This window comes from Alosa pseudoharengus, unplaced genomic scaffold (assembly GCF_046254945.1).
Source record: "Alosa pseudoharengus isolate Yale_2024_CS ecotype anadromous, Long Island Sound unplaced genomic scaffold, YU_APseudo_1.1 YU_APseudo_1.1_scf_3, whole genome shotgun sequence".
Taxonomy (NCBI): domain Eukaryota; kingdom Metazoa; phylum Chordata; class Actinopteri; order Clupeiformes; family Clupeidae; genus Alosa; species Alosa pseudoharengus.
In genome coordinates this window covers 28,389,457-28,411,406 of record NW_027468718.1, presented here as the reverse complement: position 1 = coordinate 28,411,406, position 21,950 = coordinate 28,389,457, and the positions used below count along the sequence as shown (strand labels likewise).

At 48.2% G+C, this 21,950-nt stretch overlaps 1 protein-coding gene across 7 annotated transcripts in view; it reads right to left on the bottom strand.

Annotated features, from left to right (window-relative positions):
• Positions 1 to 21,950, bottom strand: part of osbpl6 (oxysterol binding protein-like 6) — a 39,785-nt gene that overhangs the window by 3,632 nt on the left and 14,203 nt on the right. The window contains exons 3-23 of one of the 7 annotated variants that reach the window (XM_076263826.1): positions 18,022 to 18,144; positions 17,756 to 17,809; positions 16,910 to 17,023; positions 16,445 to 16,618; positions 15,454 to 15,583; positions 14,715 to 14,818; positions 13,990 to 14,082; positions 13,024 to 13,056; positions 11,861 to 12,029; positions 11,597 to 11,727; positions 9,486 to 9,593; positions 8,646 to 8,780; positions 7,223 to 7,310; positions 6,038 to 6,291; positions 4,743 to 4,880; positions 3,728 to 3,791; positions 3,466 to 3,544; positions 1,978 to 2,122; positions 1,498 to 1,642; positions 908 to 1,034; positions 545 to 667 (exon numbers count right to left, since the gene is read on the bottom strand). In XM_076263826.1, coding sequence (XP_076119941.1) covers positions 545 to 667; positions 908 to 1,034; positions 1,498 to 1,642; positions 1,978 to 2,122; positions 3,466 to 3,544; positions 3,728 to 3,791; positions 4,743 to 4,880; positions 6,038 to 6,291; positions 7,223 to 7,310; positions 8,646 to 8,780; positions 9,486 to 9,593; positions 11,597 to 11,727; positions 11,861 to 12,029; positions 13,024 to 13,056; positions 13,990 to 14,082; positions 14,715 to 14,818; positions 15,454 to 15,583; positions 16,445 to 16,618; positions 16,910 to 17,023; positions 17,756 to 17,809; positions 18,022 to 18,144 — 2,531 coding nt within the window. Of the gene's footprint in view, positions 1 to 544; positions 668 to 907; positions 1,035 to 1,497; positions 1,643 to 1,977; positions 2,123 to 3,465; positions 3,545 to 3,727; positions 3,792 to 4,742; positions 4,881 to 6,037; positions 6,292 to 7,222; positions 7,311 to 8,645; positions 8,781 to 9,485; positions 9,594 to 11,596; positions 11,728 to 11,860; positions 12,030 to 13,023; positions 13,057 to 13,989; positions 14,083 to 14,714; positions 14,819 to 15,453; positions 15,587 to 16,444; positions 16,619 to 16,909; positions 17,024 to 17,755; positions 17,810 to 18,021; positions 18,145 to 21,950 lie in introns of all 7 variants that reach the window. The other 6 variants (XM_076263825.1, XM_076263832.1, XM_076263827.1 and 3 more) reach the window with 6 other exon arrangements.

Here is a 21,950-nt window from a genome sequence, read left to right as displayed (position 1 = left end):
ACGAGCCTAGCTGATGTTAATGATAACCAACCAGTGGATTTTTTATCAGGTTCACCTCTGAAATGTTCTTATAAGGCAATGTTTGGGATTGTGGCTGACGTTGCTAGCTGGAAGGTTTCACAAACATCACATTTTTAGGTACTTGCCACAACATGTCTACTGTGGTTGATTACCACTACTTCTGCAGCATTTAGGTACTTAGCCTGGGGCTATCTTTCTATCTTTCTAAATATTCTACACAATCCCCTATATTTATTTTGTTAGCCTAAACCTATTCAAAATGTAAGCAGTAAAAACTGCTTTTCCCAAGTGTTTTTAAATTATACTTTGCAGGAGTTTCAAACCACTGTGCAAATTGTTATTCTGCACTATATTATTGCCCAATTAACCATCTGTTTTTTATAATGACTGAGATACCGTATGTGTCAGTGTCTTTACTGTTTCACGAGAGAAGGTTGAGGCTGAAGTATTTCCTGAGATGGACACACCACCCTGATCTTATCTCTCTGGTGTACTAAGCGCTCTGACACCGCAGTGTGCTCACTTGAAGAAGCGCGGCTGGTACTTGGTGTTGTTCTCGTCGTTCCACTTCCTCCGGGTCCTCTGGAGGTCCTCGATGCGCTGCTTCTCGGCGGCCGCCATCTCCACGTTGCCCTCCTCCAGGAACCTGAGGGGGCAGCAGCGCTCATTAGGATCACAATCCCCACACTAATCACACGCTGCGCTCCAACCACTCCACCCGCCTCTTCACCACTGCTGATTGCTGGTTGCTTTTCTGAGACAAGACAGTGAGGTGGGGAGTGCAGCAGCAGTAGCAGCAGGCGGCAGTATTTTGTATCTGTATCTGCCGGCATGCTTTGATGCACTGCGCCCCACAGGGCATGAGGTGCTGTGTGTAGATACGTACCTCTGATCGGGCCTGAAGCGGGCGTCGGTGGGCGGCAGCATGTCCTTCATCACGGGGCACAGCTCATTCAGCTCGATGGCAAAGCGGGTGAAGCCGTAATACAGCTCGTAGTCCATGGGCATGGAGCCTGACATAAATGAAATGGCAGCCATCACACAAAAAGATTCCCTTGATGTGAAAATCAGACTAAAACCCACCAGTGAGGGCTATTGCTGTGTGCTTGTGAATTTTGTCTAAATGAGAATCTACATTTAACAGTTCAGCAACAGTTGTGCCAGGAACGAAAACAAAACAGGACATTGAACACACTGTTGGTTGGTACTAATTGGAAAATTACACTCCAATCTTAAGGAGAGTGACACCGCAACCACCACATCTTGTGTGGCTGCCATAACAGTTTATCTCCCAGAGTAAACACAACAAGGGCTCATTACAAGTAAGACTGGTATTTACATGGTATCAAGCCCATTAATTACAGTGTGAAAATAAACAGACAGCACTGTTTACAACAGGCCCCACATTCAGAAACCACTCTGGCAGTTTCTTCCATTCCTGCGCTGCTTAACAACCCAGAAGTGCCTTTGAAGTACCTGGCCTCCAGATGCACTTGGCAGAGGGCGGGACGCCGCAGTAGAGCCCCTCGTGCCACTTCCCAAACAGCCGGTGCACCACCTTCCCCTCCTGGTCCATCACAAAGCCCTGCACCTCGTTCACATTGGAGCTCCAGTAGTTCCCCTGCAAAAGCACAAGCCCATGAAAGAGTCTCTCGGCTGGACTAACACGGTCCCCCACACACTGGGCTCAGTCCCTCTCCCTCCGGAGCAGCCGAGCTGCTGTAGCACTTAAATGCCGGTGGGGGCATAAGCTGCATTACACGGACCGGCTATTTTTAGGCAGTGCTGCATGACTCCCGTTCCAAGTGTTCAGAGCTGCGCTGCCTGCCGGCTTTTTTGAGCACGGGAAAGAAGGCCTCACCTTGACACACAGGCACACGCACACGCACACACACACACACACACACACACACACCTGTGAGTGTGCTTTTTTGAGCATGGGAAAGGAAGCCTCACCTTGACAAAAGTGAGCTTGCAGATGCAGGCGCTGCTCTTGGTGTTGCGGATGGTGATCTCGCCGTAGTGCTCGATCCACCGCCTCCCACTCAGGATGTTGTGCACACAGGTGGTGACTTTGTTCCACTCGTAGTGGTCTCCATAGCTGCAGAGACAGGGGCACTCGTTAAATTCAGATTAAGGCTCGTTTAACGAATGAGCGAGACGTTTGCTTCCACATCATTGGTGCAGTGGAAATAAATTCCTTGGCTTTAAGCTTTCCCTGGTAGGCTCAGTAAAACTCTTGAAAGGTGCTGCACACTGGCTTGTGAACACACTGTTCCTCAGAATCTGGGGGCTTGGGGGAGGAGGCTGGTGCTGACACACTTGCAGTTCATTCCTCTGATTTATTTGTCAGCTGTGTGGTGAACACTCAAAGCCGAAACAGTTCCCTTTGATAGTGAGAAAGCGGCTTTCAGCAATAACTCACACCATCCGAAACCCCTAATATTCTCAAAAGGTGAGAAACATCTCTATTAGCCTTTCAGAGGATTGCAAGGAAATAATAAGGAAGCTTCCCTGACGTGAACCATAGATATATACACTAGATGTCGCCTTCTGCTTCTCAGCATGCGTCAACACCGCCGCCATCTTTGTACAGGGATCTGAATCGCTAAACTAGTTCTCCTGTATTGTCAGCGTTACCTATTTAGCGACGTTTGGCCATCCCCAGCGATAGAAAACCTTTTTAGCGATTAGCGACAAATTTGGGAACTTCTCACAATGATGGCAGATCGGCTTCTTTGTTGTTGAAACGTAAGAAAATCACCTTTCTCATGGCTTTGTCATTTATGAATTCAGCTACATCTCGTTTGCCCATGGCACTGACCCATGATTATAAAAGTAACGACTGGCGTAGCCTATGTAGTAGCAGAGGTAAATGTTCTACAGATCTACAGCAACTTCTGGTGAGATTACAACTTACATGAGTAAACGAGACGAGGGGTATGTGGCCTCAACCAGAGCCTGTCTACGAAGAGCCTGTTTACTTTCATTGTATCGAACCTGGTTGCAGTTTACTCATTGTTCCTCTAGGGGCCGCCGCTAGCTAGTGCAGAATGAATGGGAGTCTATGGGGCTAGACGGGTAAAATGTATCTTTATTATCGTCTTAAGCTTAGTTTTCTGTAGACTCAACCATAAATACATGCCTGTCAGTTGGAACAACCCAAAAAATTAGATAATTGCTTGAGATTTTGACGATTTATGGTGATTTTATTTTCGCTAGATCTTTGCCCAGATTGACGCTAATGCATTATAGAGGAGTGGATCACTGAAGCAAGATGGCGTCTCGATTGACGTATTCGTTCCAATGAACAGCAGTAGTCAAGGCGACATCTAGTGTATATATCTATGGACGTGAACAAACACCTGTCTGATTGAGCTACAGGAGGGAGGGGAAAATGGGAGTATAAGAGAGAACAAGATTTGCTGAGTGTCTGCAGGTTACCTTGGAAGCATGACGTTAACGGTCCCAATGGGAAGGATTTCCATCGATTTCCCCCAAAACTTATTTTTCCATCTGACATCTATGATAATAAAACATGGAGACAACATCACAATTCTACTACAGCATTTAGTCACAATCTCATGTCTATTAATGTCAAATAAAAAAGATAATAACGGATACTACAGTAACAGTTCTGCATGCACTGCACATTTATCAAATACAACCTACAACTCTCAGTTGGAAAAGCAAACTAGAAACGTACCTTGCCAGAAGGTGAACTTTTTGGATTCACAGTGACAAGCTGAGATTGGTGGATGGTGGCTCACCTTTACAAAGACAGAGAGCACAGATCAGTAAGATTCCGTTCATGAACTCTGTAGAAGTATGCAGCCTTTGTCCAACTGCTAGTTAGAGTTTCTTTTATACATGTTAATTATTATGCCCTGAGCAGAATTACATAATATGTATGATGAGTCAGCACAGACTAGTGGGGAGTATATCACTTCAGCATGCACTGCAGGGAATGATACAGAACACAGGACTTCTGCACGCATGAACAAACACATCACACAAACACACACACACACAAACACACACACACACACACACACACACACACACAAACATGCACATATACGCACAAACACAAACACACACACGCTAACACACACACACACAAACACACACGCGCACATACACACGCACATACGCACACACACGCGCACATACTGTACACACAAGCGCACATACACACGCAAACACATACACACACACACACACACCACACACACAGACAGACACACACACACACACACGGATTGAGAGGGAATGCATTTGATCAGCATGTAATAGGCTGATAGGGTTAGAGTGTTTCCAGAGTGGAGGCATATTCAAGTGTGTCATATGAGGCCAGCAGTGAGTCACTGTCTCCCGCTAAGAGGAAGAGGTCTAAGCTGGCTTAAGGCAATGTCACAGAGTGTGTGCACGCATGCGTGCCAATGTGTGTGTGTGTGTGCATATATGCAAGTATATTTGTACAGGAAAGAGTGTGTATGTGTGTGTGTCCCTAAAGGTTTGTATGTGTGTTTCCAATAGCCTCTGGGCGAGGGGAAAAAGCACAATGCTGACAAATGCACTTTTACCATTGGAAAACTGGAGGAAAAGGAGGAGATGTGTTTTGGTGGAGGACCGTGCTGCCTGGGCACAGGTCAAGAGGTCACTCCTGCGGAGGCGCCAGCCCACCTACGGAAAAGACACCACGAGCCAAAGGGCCTCACCTGTTCCGAGAAAAAGCAAAAGCCCTTGTCCTCCCGGATACATTCGTACGTCTCTCCAAGTAAAGGGTTGAATGGCTTGCTTCCCGCTCTGTAGTACGTGGATGAATATCCTGAGATTGCAAACGCAGCTACTAGGACCTGCAGAAAAGGAGGACACAGCAAGCTTTAGTGCTGTCGAAGAAGTTAACTGGCGCGCCATCTCAAATCTAGCTGGATAAACCGAAACAGGAAGTAGCAGCCAAATGAACCCAGTGCAGCGCAAATGAGGCCCAGAGCTGAAATGGTCTCAGAAGACCCAAGCAGATCAGAGGAATTCTAATTCTATTTCTGTGATGCTATGGCAAAGAACTGGAACTAGGCTGCCAAAAAAGGGAGTGAATGTGGGGGTGAATCATGCCTAGTCTGCTTGGTAAGCCATGCATAGCGTGTGTGTGTGTGTGTGTGTGCAGAAGGAGGGGGGGCTTGCATGAGTAGTGCGTAGCGTGTGTGTGTGTGTCTGAGCCCCAGGGTTGCTCCACTGGAACACTTCCCACAGCATGTGACAGACCCAAGCAGTGTGCCGCTCTGCCATGCTCTCTTTGTTCTCCCTCCCTAGATGTGCTGCTAAAGCCAGTTCCTCAGACGCTAGATGTGCTGCTAAAGCTAGTTCCTCAGACGCTAGATGTACTGCTAAAGCCAGTTCCTCAGACGCTAGATGTGCTGCTAAAGCTAGTTCCTCAGGCGCTAGATGCGCTGCTAAAGCCAGTTCCTCAGACGCTAGATGTGCTGCTAAAGCTAGTTCTTCAGACGCTACTGTAAATGTGCTGCTAAAGCTAGTTCCTCAGACGCTACTGTAAATGTGCTGCTAAAGCTAGTTCCTCAGACGCTAGATGTGCTGCTAAAGCCAGTTCCTTAGACGCTAGATGTACTGCTAAAGCTAGGTCCTCAGACGCTAGATGTGCTGCTAAAGCTAGTTCTTTAGACGCTATTGTAAATGTGCTGCTAAAGCTAGTTCTTCAGACGCTAGATGTGCTGCTAAAGCCAGTTCCTCAGACACTAGATGTGCTGCTAAAGCTAGTTCCTCAGATGCTAGATGTGCTGCTAAAGCTAGTTCTTCAGACGCTAGATGTGCTGCTAAAGCTAGTTCTTCAGACGCTCCTGCAGCAGCACTACATTTTCTATGTTTTCACTCTTTTGTGCACACTGTAGAAGGGTGGACTGTGAGTGGACCTGACATATGGGCATGTCCAAATGGACCTCAGTCTGCATGCCTATGTCCTGTGTGTCCTGTCTGCTGTGAGCGGCGCTGACGGTACCATGCGTTCATAGGGGTCCTCAGTGTCGGCGGCCTTGTCCAGCAGTTCGGTGTACTCCAGCTCCTCGCACATGTGCTGCAGCGTGTTGAGCGGCTCGTTCAGCTCCACCGGCATGGACACCTTGGACAGGTCTTTGCCGATGTTGTTGCGCAGGATGTTCCACAGGTTGATGTTGCTGGTGTCCGGGGAGGGCGCGGGCAGGCACGAGCGGCGTCCATTACGGAAGGCCCCGCCGGCCAGGTCACCGTTGGCAACTGCAAACCAAACATCGCAGAGCCAGTTGGACCTCAAGAAGGAGCTTACTCAATAGCATTTGCTTTCCAAAGCAGCTACCCTAACAGCATTCTGATTTAGCTTGAAAAACTTTCTGTGTATTAGATTATACAGTGGAATCCAACTGTGAAAACAATGTAGGGAAAATCCTGTGTTGTTCCTTATTCCGGACTGTGCCTTATCAACACAGGCAGGTTATTGCATGGGGCAGTGAGCGAGTTAATATCTGTCCAAGGCAATCTATGAGGTATTAGGTAGGTGTAAGGCAAAAGCAAAGAATGTTACAAAGGACAAAACAAGGTGAACCAGTGGTCTCATGTCTGGACTGTCTTAAATCCTAATCATGTGTCCGACAAATATGTGCCAGTGGCTGGCCCAGATATTAAGTGTAGGTGAGGCACTGGTCATGCTTGTGATGGATGGCTCAGGCCACTGCAACAAGATTGGATTAGGTGGGAGGGTGTGGGAACAAGCAGCTTTGCTTTGGGGCTCTGAAGACAACGGCCCTGCTGCAACCCCATGGATCATTTCCAAATCAGAACAGCTTTTTAAATGTATTTTTTTGAGACAGACCTTATCATGTAACTCAGCTAATTGAGTGTATCTGTATATGTGGTAGCGGCAGAGTACAGAGTGATTAAGGTCTGAAAGTTAACACTGAACACTGAAGCCTTCCAGGGGGCAAACTTATTAATTGTGGAAGCAGGGGTCTTCACAAGGTGACCTCTAATTACGAGAGAAAGGCTGGATGGACAGTGGGTGGGCAGGAGTGCATGGCAGTAACACACAGGGGCCGCCCACAGCCCCACCTTCCCTGCCCTCTCCTCTCCTCCCTTTTCCCTCTTCATCCCCCCATCACATTAGCTTCTCTCTCTAATGGAGCACGGGAAGAGAAGAGAGACGGCCGCCTACTTTGTCGGGAGACGTTGTCATTGACGCTGGCGTTGTCCTCGGAAATGTTATCGCTCACATCGCTGACGTATGACTCATCGTCTGATGCCTGCAAGACAGGAGACAGAAGCGGGGAGAGTGCGTGTTAGACTGAGGCGGGTTTTCCTTTTTTTTCTCTATTGGGGACGGAGGGAGAGGGGAGGGGGTCAGTTTGGACCGTCACCAACTACCCCCAACAGCAGCCCAGGGAGAAAGCATGAGGATGCCAAAGTCAATTTTCTGTTCTCGCCGCTGTCTACTATCTCTTCCCCCTCTCTCTTCCTTTTTCTCTCTCGGTCTCTGTCTCTCTCTCTCTCTCTTTCTCTCACACACACACCAACACTCTCTCCTCTCTCTGCAGTCCTTGCTGGAGAGAACACTGGGGTGAGAAATCAGTTAAGACTGCGTCACGACTTGTGGCTGCTACACCGTGAAATGCTGCAGTGTATGTTCCTGTGCTTCAAAAAAAAAAAAAAAAAAGAAACCAGGAGCTGTGGGCATTGATTAATGCCAAGAGAGTGCTTATAGGGCTTAGTGCTTAGAACACTGTGAAACACTGTGAAACCTACACGTGCATTACTCACATCATGTCTCATTTTGTTATGGCTATTACCGATTACATGGACGCTTACTGGTAACTATCCATCTGTCTAGAGCCCAGATGCCCTATGAGAGCTGCAGGGCTTTCTGTGGCTAACACGGTGGAGTGAATGTTATGGTATTTCTATTGGGAGTCTGGTCTGTGTGCAGCAACAGTCAAGCACATTAAAGACACAGCTGGATCGTGAGAGCTGGCCGGCCTTCAAGTCATCACCACCACAGAGCGCGCCGTCGGCACGGGATGCACTGACTCTGGCACTCATCCCCACCGCGATCGCAGCGGCAAAAACTTCCACCGACTGCCGCGAGCGAGGGAGTCTGACTGCAAATGAACAAGCCCATCCATTACCCCTCCGACAAGCAAGCAGACCGTTCTCGGCGGAGACAAATAACGAAGCCGTAACGCTCGGAGAAAGACAGCCAAATTAAAGGCCTAATCTTTCAGCTGCCGCGCTCAGTCGGCATGTGAGTTTGAAATAAATGCCCAGTGACAGAGCCACGCTCTGCGAAGAATAGAATAGACTGGGGAAATATGATGGAGGAGAAAATGCAGATAGAGTCTACTGCTCTCCTCTCTCAGTGGCGGTGGACTCCTTCTGAGGCCTGTTGCATCCTTCTCTCGGCACTCGTTAGGGCGCTAACTCAATAGCTCCATCCGCGCTGCCCTGGAGCACCCACTGCACCGGTCCGCCCCTGCAGGGCTCTCCAGCTCCATCTGCTCCAGGCTGTCCGCTGCTGCCCCCTAGCCCTCCTCCCTACACCCTCCCTCCCTGGCTCGCCCGGTCACTTCCTCTCCGACGCTTACCTCATTTTCCGAAGAGCTCGCTGAGAGAAGCACTTCCTGGGCGTCAAAGAACTCCGACACCGACTCAGACATGGACAGCCGGCTCTCATTGGAGGTTTGCTGCGTGAGCGGGATTCCCACGACGATCTGCTCGGCCTGTTAGTGAGAGGGAAGAGGAGGGGGGGGGGGGGTTGGGGGGGATGCCAGTCAATTCTGATTCAGTGTTCAGTATGAGGAGGCACTGGAGGACGCAGTGTTGGAAATCCCAACGGCACACTGTATGCAGGATTGATTTGTGCTCTGAGGTCTGCACTACCGCGGATGAGCCTCGGCTAGCCCACAGCTTTCATCCAAACTCTCGATTAGTCTCTGAACTGGAGTGGTGAGCACAAGCAGCTTTCACCAGCTACCATTTTTATTCTGAGACTTACGTCCTATGATCCAGATCACATTACCCATTATATTAATGTCTTGTTTTTAAGATGGCCTCCAATGTACTGTGTATGCTAACTAACAACTTCATTATCATTTTTAATATGCCTGCCTGATACTGTTGCAGCTTGTGTGCCAAGCTAGAAGGCAGTTCATGCATAATAGAGAACTCATCTCGCGTTTACAATCCATCATCATGCAGGCAAATCCTGTGCGGCAGGGCTTCTGAATATTCTCTCTTATCAGACATATCCCCGATGCCTCCACCAAAAAAAATCCACCTAATGCCAACTAGAAATCACTACTGCAGTCACAGCCTTCCCAGAAAACAGCATTAAGTTAGGACAGTAAAGGTCACCAGGTTATGCTGGGGTCACTCAGTGGATAAAAAGATTAACTGACTTGTCATGATTACAGTGGCTATCCTACCTCATCAGGGCTGGGGATGATGTTGACACTGACCACTTGATCAGAGAGCACCGACTCAGAATGGATGCGGTTCAGACGGGTCCGAAGCTCAGCATTTTGGGACAGGGCCTGAAACAATATTACCAACAACATCAAAAGTAATGTCCCATTGGCCTCCTGTAACAGCGAGCTTGGGCTAAATGATTATATCAAAATAAACAACAGAGAGCAGCTGTGCTATTTATGGGCATTGTGTTTCAGTCCATTCTAAAGCACCTGACAGAAAAGGCTACACTCTGAAAGCTTGGGGGAAAAAATGAATGCTCTCAAAGCCAAAGGGGTTTCCTTTTGGTGAGCAGGGTGTGGGTGAAGGGACTGTTTAGAGACAGACATCTCTCTGCACCACCTCTCCCTCTCTCTGCCTCTCCTCTCGCTCTCCACAAAGGTCAGTGACATGGAAAGCAGCTGTCCTCACTGCGGGCTTCCGTCAAAATGAAGGACGTGTTTACACCATGATCAAGATCCTCTTTCACACACTCTCTCTCTCTCTCTCTCACACACACACACACACACACACACACACACCAGGAAAATTAATAACTCAATAGCAACCTACCAGGAGACACTGTTTGGCAGTCTACCTTCACAGTCTAAAATTAGCTCTCAAACTACCACTAACTGAAATTAGAAAAGAAAAACAGCTAAATAAACTGCATTAACACTTTCAGAATCTGAGGTTAGACTCATTACCCAGAAAAAAAGGCCTTAAATGGAAGCGTTAGTTAATTGCAAACGATGACTAAAGCCTGTCTCCCTACAGTGTGTGACCACTCCAGCCTAATCATCTACACCCAAAGACAGTCCCGTGGGCCAAAGTTAATGAACTTCATACAATCTAAAGCGGTGTTAATCTCATTTCCAATTACACGTAGAAAGATAATGTGAGTCCATTAACTATGTGCCCGCCCCCCACCTCTTTCATCTCCAAATGATTTCTTCTCCCTTCAAATCACGGTAAACCAGAAGCAGTGATCGTATCTGCACATCAAATAAGCCTCTCATTACTGTGTACACTTTCTTGTGAGTCATAGAAATCTCTCCATATATAGCAGGACTGTCGAGTGATCCATCATACGTGTTGAATAGGGTCCTGGACCTTGTGTTTGCACTTGTTCTAAGGCCCCTGGACCTTGTGTTTGCGCTTGTTCTAAGGCTCCTGGACCTTGTGTTTGTGCTTGTTCTAAGGCTCCTGGACCTTGTGATTTTGCTTGTTCTAAGGCTCCTGGACCTTGTGATTGTGCTTGTTCTAAGGGATTTATGTCTTGGGCTCTATAAAGTACTTTGAAACAATGTCTATTATTAATAGCGCCATATATTAATACAATTGAATTGAATTGAAGCTTAACTGGTGATGGCAGCGAATATACAGCTTCATCTCTATAGTAAAAGGCCAGCAGTGATTCAGTGCTCAGCCTTCACTGAGCTGTTCGCCTCTTTCCAGCCATTCCAACATACTAGAAGTCTCAGAAGTATTTGCCAAGAGAGTTACATACTTATCTCTATGGGTGCACTTACACTGGCAGTCCTCGATTGAACAGTTCTATACGATATTTTGGACTGCCTGTTAACATACGTTTCAGAGTGGCTCATATCAGATATCTGCGTTTACATGGTTCACTAATTTGCTAAGAGACAACCCGCATGCGCACCGGAGGGATTTTGGTCTCAGAATTGAAAGCAAACATGAGTGAATAATGAAGGTGGCACAAAATAACACAAGCTTGCATTATTAGGCTATTTCAATGGCTACAGTAGTTGTTTACTTTTGTTCCCGAAGTATCTTGAGAAGTCCACAAAATAGGTTACCGGTTTTATTTCTTCCATCTTCCATCTCCTTTAATTTCACCGTTCTGGCAGTTGTGCACGTGAAAATAGCATTATGTGTAATGTAAATGCAAAAAGGTAAAAAGATTGTGGACATTTTCAACATGAATGAGGTTGAGGGGGTGCACATTTTATCTCAATGTGTGAAATGGTTCATAATATTGGCTGATGTGAAAACTGAATGTGAAAAGTACTGTGGGGCTCTGTGAATATTCTGCTGACAGCAGTGGATGTCCATGTCTCCACACCTGTGATAAAGAGCGCCTAAGGGTGACGATCTGTGTGGACTGGCCAGCCTGCTCCTGCTCCGACAGCGCCTGCTTGATCTTCTCCTTCTCAATGGCCACTGTGTTGAAGGCCGACTTCAGCAGGGAGTGCACTGGGAAGACGTGGGACATGAAGACATTACGTTAGAGCACAGACAAGGGCAACGCTCTCCTCAACCGCAGTACTGAATGCTTTTTCACTGGCCACCAGTCTCTCTGTTCTCCTGCCTGTGGTCTGCCTGGTACCTTTCTGGGCAATGAGGCAGAAGTCCTCCTGCAGTTTGATGTAGTCTCCGGCCCCCTCCATGCTGTCGGTCAGATGGGCCACGGGGTTCTGGTAGTCCCCCAGCTCAGCGCACAGGTTGGGGTTGGACGAGTGCAGCCGCACTGGGGACATGCTGGCGCTGATAGGGACCTTAGGGGACAGCGGTGGGGGGGGTCAACAGGGAAATGGTCACCAAGTGCAAGCACGGCACACTCACCACAAACCTCACTGCCAGCAGCCAACAGGGACAACACTATGTAGAAGCATGCAAGCCCCCAACGTGTCTCCCACACTTTATATTGAGACCCATATTGAGTTGTGAAAGGCTGACTCAGCAAGGTGACATCATGGTCTCGCAGAGGGAGAGGGAGAGGGCTACTCACAATATAGCAGCATCTGCAGAGGCCCGTAAAAATGTTGTTGAATCTGCTCAAAGAGAGAGCTGAAGGACATGATATAGGCAGAGAAACAGAATGAGTTCTCCCTCTCCCTGCCTGCCAGTCGCAGGCAGCGCGCTAGCTCTGCTACCTTTCATTCTGTCAGCTTGCTGAGTTTCCCCTTCGATCAGACAAATGGTTTCCACACGGACCCCACACATTTAAAATCAACACACAGGGCCGAGAGAAGAGCAGCCGCACAGGTGAGCGATGGAATGGAACCGTTCCACCACGCAACCGTGTTGCCATGACAGCATGTGCATGTGCATGTGCATGTGCATGGCGCGAGCACCACTTCAGTACCCCCACCACCGAAGCCTGGCACCACCAGGCCCACATTCACTTTGGGGTGCTTGGATGATGTCGCTCAGTGCAGTGAGCAGACGGAGGCGTTAAAACAAAGACGCTCATTGTCACTGTCACTGGTGTCAGAGCACTGAGCAACACAACCTGACGCATCTGCAGGTCATATCTAGTTTATTTTTGCCCCTTGCTTCACTAAAGGGACCTTAATCCCAAAGCATGAACATTGTAGCAAGAGTGGTCAATGGAGGAGATAGAGGACTGGGTCAGGCTTTGAAGAGTTTAAATTTGGGCAGAGGCGGGTTATTGTGTTTTAGGGGGTCAGATTGAGCAGAGCAGCAGAGACCCAGAGTGAATGCTGCGCGCTAGCGAGCTGAAGGGCCTTGAGAGCAAACGTTGCTTACTTTGGCCCGTCTGGATTGGGATAATGAATGCACCTGTGGGTGAGTATGAGAGCCAGACAGCAGAGATTAATTCAATCAAAACTACTGAAATGAAAACAAAAACAAGATAGAAACTCTACTAAAAATCTGAGCGGAACTAAAAAATAACACGTAATTCATCATCAACCTTGACAAAAAGTGCACATGCTCTAGAGCATGCATTTTATACAGACACACACTCTCAGTCTCACATAACTGAAAAAAGTACATACAAACACATTTCCTGACCTTGTCATTACAAAAGTTCCTCAATTTCTTGACATCTGAAACACCAATTACCCAAAGTTTTTTTTTTGGTTTCTTGGTTGAAGTCTGGCGCACTAAGGCTGAATAAGTCCCTGGGCCCCTTAAGACCGGTGACTCATACATCATGCTGCTGTCCCAGCGGACTGCCACTGAGACGCTGCTTGTGTGCTACTGGCTGATAGCGCTCCACAGCACCAAGCAGGGAGGAACACGGGCAGACGTGGGCAGGAAAGCGGGCATTTAAACCGTCCTCCCCGGGAGGAATCAGGCGAGCGGTTTAAGAGGCTACGGAATGGAAATGTGTGCCCTTTTCCTTCAGTGGAGTTTCATAAAAGAGAATGGAGTTCCTATCACATGTTGTGACTGGGCGCAGACAGCGGCTGCACTTTAAGATCGTGAACTCTGAGTGAAACGGGCGGTCACAGGCCAAACCCTCTCGCTGAGTAACAGCTTCCTTCCTAATGGCTGATTTTAGCGGCGTGCTGTGCTATATTCACGAAGGTCATGGCTTACTGTGAAAAACAGCTCTTGTGAAACCCAAGGGGGTAATTGACTAAAGCAAACGGGGAAACAAAAGTCTGTCCAAACGTTATCAAGTCAGAAAGGTAATTAGTGAATAGAAAGCTCTAGATCTGAGACATTTCTCAGCCAGCGGGGAAAAAAGGAGAAAAGAATAGGTACCTGCAGTTGCATTTTTGCATCTTTGCTGACACTTTTTGTTCTCCATCTTCTGCTCACTCGCTTGTCTTTCTTTGATAAATCTACACAATTGGTCTAAATTACAAACATGGATAAGAATAGATGAAAAGGGGGGGTTAATATGACAGACAGAGCCTGCATCATCATTAATAAAGCAGCTATTATGACACTAAAGAAATGTAATCAAAAAGCTGGTTATGTGATGAAAAACAAAGCAGTTATTACTCTCGTGGGAAAGCATCAGTTTATAGCAACAGTAGTGAACGAGTATAAACATTATGAATTCACATGGTAAATTCATGTGACTGTGCTCAAGTACACTTTCCAAATCACACAGCTGTGATTCAACAGAGGCTGATGGGAACAGAAGAGGGTGATGGATGGTTGGTTGAGCTTCTCTTCCCTGCAAACATCGTGGCTAAAAGCAGTGTAGGTGGAGGCTACATTTTAAATGGGACTAGAGGCCTCATGCAGTCTAACCACGAGGGTCTGAGTCACCCTCTCCTTCCCTCCCTCCATCCCTCCCTCTTTTTCTCGTTGTCTCCATCCTCTGAGTAGTTGGGGCTTCTGGGAAGAGTGTTTTGTCCATTACGGTCGTATCGACACGGAGTAGCGAGGCGCCCACTGCCCCCCTGCGGTCCGCTCTGCTGCTGGAGAGTGAGAGAGGCCCCGGGCCGCGTGCCGGACAGTGGGGCGGCGGAGCTCACCTGCATGTCTGTGAAGTTGGGGGCAGACTGGGTCCTCTGCAGGATCTCCAGACTCTGCAGCAGCCTGCTGAGCTCAATGAGGCTGGACTGGCAGCGTGCGAGCTCTGCAACAAACACAGCAGACACGCACGCACGCACACACACGCACACACAGACACACACACACACAGACAGACAGACAGACAGACAGACAGACACACACACACACACAGCAACAAATGTCATTGAGTATGAATACAAGGATCAACTTGAATCATTCATGTCCTTTTCATTATTAAGGAGCATAGGTTTGGTTTCGGATTGGAAAACAACCACCAAGAACTTGCCCCACTTAGTGTACTAAGCCAGCTGTGAATTTCCTTTGCCCTGGTTTAAGGGCTGGGTTCACGGGCCACATGTTGACCAGACGCTCGGGCCAGCCAACCCCGGCGCTCTGTTTATTAATCGCGAGGCGCGGACTCTTCCGCGTGTGGCCGTCAGGGTCGTGTGCGGCTAATCCCCTAAAGTGTGCGTGGGCGTGGCCTTCAGCCTGCAGCGGGGCCATAACCCCTAAGCTGCTTTGGGATAGCAGGGGCAAGGGCTAACATACAGGGCTGCTTGCGTGGCCTCGGACGCAATGAAGACACAGGGCAGCTAATCTCTCTCTCTCGCTCACACACACACACACACACACACACACACAGACACACACACACAGACACACACACACACACTCTTTTGTTTTTGTTGTTGTTCTCACCCTCTGCACACTTGTCCATCTCCTCGGACTCCTGTAGCCAGGCGGCCACCTTGCTCTGGCCATTGCTGTAGGAGGCCGGCAGACTGGTGCTGGTCACAGTTGGCTGCCAGGGCAAGGTGCTGGGCTTGGGCTGCTGGAGGGGGAGGACACGAGAGACAGGAGCGAGGGAATGGACAGAGTGGAGGAGAGAGAAAGAAAGAAAGAGATAAAGTACACAGTAGGGAAACAGAGGCATGGAAAGACAGGAAGCAGAGAGGTGAGAGAGGGCAGAGCTGTCAGTCATTCCGTCCCACATCACGCTCCACCTGTAATCTCATTATATTTTAGCCTGAACTGTACACAACCCAGTCGTCTGTGGTGTGTGTGAATGTTATTACTGGGCAGCACGCAATCACATACACACACACACTCTCACATATACTGTAACTACTCACCTCAAACAAACAAACAAACAAACAAAAAAACACAAACGCGCGCACACACACACACACACACGCACGCACGCACGCACGCACGCACGCGCACACACGCACGCACGCACGCACGCACGCGCACATACACACACACACACGCGCGCGTGCGCACTCGTGTAGGGTGAAATGCTTAATTTGACCATCAGTCCTGTGAGAGAGTGCCCAGCCGACAGAGCCTGTGTGCCTCTACTGTGGCTTCTGATGAGTCATAATGAACTCATTAGCAGTCTGCCAGAGAGTGGGCGCTCTCATGAGGATTGCCACTGTCTGCCCGAGTGTGCGTCCACATGGACACAGCTGACAGCAGCACTCTCCGCCACGCCGTTCGCCATGCTTCATTCATTCACAACCTGTCTAGGGCACTCTAGGGCTGAAGGAAGTGACCGCCTGTGTTTGTGCACTTATATGTGTACATCAGCACAGATACCTGAGATTTCCTTTGGCTAGAATCTGTATGAAATGTAAAGAAAACACAGAGCTGGACACAGTGGACGGTGTGTGTGTAACGTGCGGCCCACCTTGACCTCGTGCACGGGGGCCGGGGCAGCCTGGGGGGACTCCAGGTTGGCGGTGGGGGGAGGGAAGGTGCGGATGCTGGCGTCCCGCGGGGACCGCACGATCTCATTCTGTCGGTAGAGCCGGTGGTGACGCAACTTGGACATCCAGGCGTCAAACACATCCTGAGACTTCACCTTCAAAAAGAGCAGAATGGTCATTCTGGACATTTCATTTCTTTTTGTGTGTGTGTGCTGTGAATGTGTCTGATTGTGTGTGTGTGTGTGTGTGTGTGTGTGTGTGTGTGTGTGTGTGTGTGTGTGTGTGTGTGTGTGTGTGTGTGTGTGTACATGCACCTGTGCATTTCTTCTGAACCTGCTGTGAAGTTTGTGACATATTCAATGTGCAGAGTTCTTCTATCCCATCAGTTGTGTGTGTGTATGTTTCGTCTGTGTGTGTGTGTGTGTGTGTGTCTCCCTCCCCCTCACCTTCAGATGGTAGATGTGCTCCTCTGTGTCCAGGTCGATGCGGCGGGCTCTCTTCTTAACGGACATCACTGACAGCCCCACATCAATACTGCCGTGCAGTTTGCCTTTCTGAATCTACAGGAGAGCCATGTAACAGTAGACCATGAATGACTACAGCGTGGTAAGAAAGGCCTTGGTGTGTAAAATTAGACGGAGCCATTGATCGCGCTTCAGGTCCTTGAGTCGCACAAAGCATCATTTACATTCTTTTATTTCAGTTTATCAGCTTCTTGTATATTAGCTGTTTCTTGTATATTAGCTGTATACTAGCTGCACAATTTCTGTCTCCTCTGCAGTTCATGCCGGGGTGTGAATGGGGATGGAGGGGTTTGCAGGTTCAGAGACTTCGTGGTTGACTACTTCCACCTTTTTATAGCAGTGAGCTCTACAGCGAAAGTGCCAAAGTGAACACAGGGGCATTTCAAAGTATTTATGAAAGATCGATGTCGCCTAAATCTCCTGCTCTTTGTGCTTAGCAGCTTTCACTGAAACCTTCAGCCTTCCATACATCCCATCTGCATCTGACGAATTCACATTTGCATGCTGCATTAAGGGCTATCTGTCTGTGGACCAGTGCGGAGTGATTGCGTAAACAATGTCACGCTGCATTATCACTGCAGATGGGGCTGCTTTTGCAAGGCGCTTGCAGATTCCCAGTGTTTTCGCCTGGCCAAAAACACAATAAGTACTCTCTGACCCTCGGTGAGTTTTATGCTGAGTCATGGTGCCCGCGCGCCTGCCAGCCTGATGGTTAATGACAAGCGACTGCCTGTGCCCCTGGCCCTCTCTGAGAGAGCTATTACTTACATCGATGGGGGACTTGGAGTACTTCAGGATGCCATTGTCCAGAACGAAAAAACGCTGCAAAAGAGAAGAGAGAGACAGTGTGAGAGAGAGAGAGAGAGAGAGAGAGAGAGAGTGTTTGTGTGTGTGTGAGAGAGAGAGAGAGAGAGAGAGAGAGAGAGAGAGAGAGAGATGAGGGCACTTTTTGGTAAACACAATCGCTTTTGTTTGGAGATGAGACTTCATTAGCATTAGCGCCTGGTCTGAATGTCGGGCTAATGGGAACTCACCTTGTGCCAGCCTTTCAGCGGCCATTTTCTCTTCTTCAGCATGAAGCCTTCATGCTTGTCGGGGCGCTGGACGCTTGTCTGCCCTATTTTCAGTCCTTCTATAATTTCCCAGCTATCGGCTTCCTATAACGAGGTAAGAAGATGACAGCCTTTTTATGATGGCAAGCCTGAGTGTAGCAGTTTATTGCCTGCATTATAGCCTACAGAGAAATCAGAGACTTCAGATGCAGACAAATCTGAACAAAACTCAATCTGGCTGCTTGCCTTTCCTCCCTCTACTGTCAGCAACAGTCTTTTATTTCAGTTTATTAGCTTCTTGTATATTAGCTGTTTCTTGTATATTAGCTGTATATTATTAGCTGCACAATTTCTGTCTCCTCTGCAGTTCATGCCGGGGTGTGAATAGGGATGGAGGGGTTTGCCGGTTCAAAGACTTTGTGGTTGACTACTTCCACCTTTTTATAGCAGTGAGCTCTACAGTGAAAGTGCCAATGTAAAAGCCAGCAACTGCACAGAGCAGCTGCCGATAGAATTCTCTCAAGTTCCCCAAATGTTGCTGTTCTGATGGACCAATCAGCACGCTTCTGCTGGGAGCAGGTCTCACATGAATGGCTGAGGGGTCAAGGGTGGAGTTAGATTACAGTACAAGCCAAAAGCATGGAAGGAAATGAACACAGGACACCACAGCTTGCTGTTTTGGTAGAAGGTTGCTATGGTAATGTCTCTTACTGTCAGTCACAAACAAATAGTTTGACGGTAGTTCTTTCCCCCCTTCGTTCTTTAATCTATTAGAGCTCCGTGTCTATTCCATCTCTGGCCTAAGATGCTCTGATAGAGGATGGGGAGAGAGGGGGCCGGACTGCAGCCCGTTGGGACAGACTCTACTCGGAATGCTGATGTACTTGTGAGAGTCGGGAAGCTGACCGGCGCTGAGGACCACTGACACAGCGCTTTCTCTGGTGCTCTTACACGAGCCTGAGTGACATAGCTGGAGATGTGGTTCTCACACCACACATGCTAGGCCTACTCCCACAGTACTCCTCAAATCACACACACACACACACACACACACACACACACACACACACACACACACACACACACACCTCTCTTGGTCACACCTCTGCTGCAGAGCTTTCACACAGCCCACTTTCACTCACATCCTCAAATATGAGTCACACGTCACCTCACAAATGTGACTTTTATTTGACTTTTCACTCTGACCATGGAGGCCATTCTAATGTATTCTAAATATGGAGAAATCGAATGTCAATCAATCGATCACTAAGTTGGTCTAAATATCAGCCTTCATTTTTTAACCTGTAACAAACCTGAAAAAAAAACTTTTCTTTATCACCCTCTCTGCTGACACTATAATGGCGCACTATCCGCAAGATAAAATGCACCTCAGCAAGAAAGATTTTTTTTATGACCGATGAAGGCATAGTGAATACACTAAGATTTATATCTCCCATCACAATGGAATGGTTCCACAGCATATCCGGCTGTACAGCTTTCAAATAATGCTTATCAGACAATAAAAACAACTGCAGGGCGCATTTGTGCAACTTGCTGGAGCATTACAGGGATGGTAATGGAGAATAATTCAGTCTACTGACGGCATGAGGGATAAATCAATAGCATGGCTCACGCAATGACCGATTGCTCCCTTTTCAACTATTTCTCTTCCACTCATCCTGTTATTACAGTCATAGTCACCACAACATAAGAATTGTTTCTTTCATGTGACAGCCAGAACATCTCATGTGGGACGCATGCATCAGGAGAGCTGTCTTTGTAACCTTCAAATGAAGTAACTCAACTGTGATCAATGTCAATGTTATTCCATCCATTTTCTCATTCGTTTCACAAGTCCTCAAAATCCGTCATCCATTTTCAGCTGTCGATTCTTGGGGGGCTCCACGATTGATGGAAGGAGCGGTGGATGTCTGACCGGAAAAGTGATGTGTTTGTTACCCGGTCACGCACCGCTCTCCTCTCTCCCACACACTGACGGAGAAACTTGCATAATCAAGGCTCCCTGCGTGCTTCTCTGTTCTTCGCTTTCACCTGGTGCATCTCAACTGAAGGTCAAGAGCCTCTGTGTCTCCCTTAGCGTGGTCCACTCCACTCCAACTGTGACCCAGGCCAGTGCATTAGACACCGCTGATACGGCAATACGTCAACATTACAGGTGTGGTCCATAAGACCCAGGGAAAAGGACAAACATCCCCCAGGGACCCTTTAGAGAAAATCTCCCCCCATAAATATCCATTTAGAGTCCAGGATCCAGGAGGATCAGCAGGGGCTGGGTCAGCACTTTCAGCCAGCCGATTACAGAGACGCAGAGGGGCATGAGAGCAACACCAGCCAGGCAAAAGATGGCGTGGGAACTATTGAATGCACGCATGAAAAAATCACTCCCACAAAACCTTCTGGATACTAAGCGTCTCAGGCTGACCAGGACAATACAGGACTGTGCCTTAAAGGTGCTCTATGCGATGTTACGCGGTTTCTAAGTTAAAAAAATATTTTGTCACATACAGCAACCATCACCTCACCATCCGCTAGCTGCCTGTGCCCTGAATGCACTGTAAAAAAACGCAGTCTCTGTGGACAGCCCAGGCTCCAAAAATGGCAACAATAACAACCTGGCCCAGCCTTGACCATAAAAACATAACAAACTGTTCCAGCCAATCACTAACGAGATGCACGTTTAGGAGAGTTTCAATTGCACGGGAGGGAGGGGGAGGGAGTAGCGAGCTAGCTCTTGTCAACAGAAGTGACGTTACCCAACATCGCTTAAAGCATCTTTAATATGATGAAGCCATCTGTAGCAGCCTTAAATGAGGTGCCTCACATTTAGTTGAGGTGCCCACAGAGTGACTGCTTGAGGGGACCTGCTGGTGGCCATCTGAAGCGAGAGCACATAGGTGTGAAATGAAATATGAATGAGAGCATTGCAGCAGGCTGGCCTGGCAGAACGCAGCATAGTCACGCGGAGACAGAGCCAGGGCTTATCCTCGCCACACTCCAGGCCATTCCAAGCTCTACTTCCTGCTGTCAATAGCCATGGACTGCGCTTGGCTTCTGGCTTCGCAGATAAGACCCATTGTTAGCCAACAGCACCAACTGCCCTCAATAAAACACATAGACAGACACACACACACACAAACACGCACACAATGTGGCCTGCCCACACAAATTATGGTGATGGGTCTCTTTTATACATTTCAGCCGTCCACTGCGGCCTGAGAAGATGCTGTCTGACTGATTCCAGCACAAACACGCATCTCGCTGCAGCACGCATCAACCCATGAGAGACAGCGTGCACGCCGGGGGCCCACTCTGCTGGACGGCCGCTCTGCCTCGCTCGCTCAGGATAAATCTCTGGAGCTGGAGGGTGGCGGCCAGTGGGGTTGATGGGATGTAATGCACAGAGGAGTATACATTTTGTACACTGTAAATATGCCTGATTTACTGCGGGAGAAAGAGCAGAAAGCACCAAGACGAATGATGAATTCCGAGGATGACAAATTAGATCTAGTGACTAAGAGTGAATTAAGGACAGTTTATTTCACTTGACAAAAGTAGGTGGGACACCCTTTTATGATGAGCTACCATCTACCAAAATAGCACACGGAAACAAACATCGTATTGTGATGCTGTCCACATTTTTACAGTAGAGGAGATGAGGGAGACACAGCTTTCATCATTGTGATATCTCTGTCAGTTTCCCGCCCGTCTCTTTCATTTGATGGGAGGCCGTGGCAGAGATAAAACAGAAATGTCTCACAGCAAAAAACTGTGGAAGCCCAATTAGTGCAGTCACTGGGCTTTCATCGCAAATGCCTTCTAGTCCAGCCATCATCACAGACACACACAGACACACACACAAAATAGCCTTTTCCAGTGGACACTGCTTCATG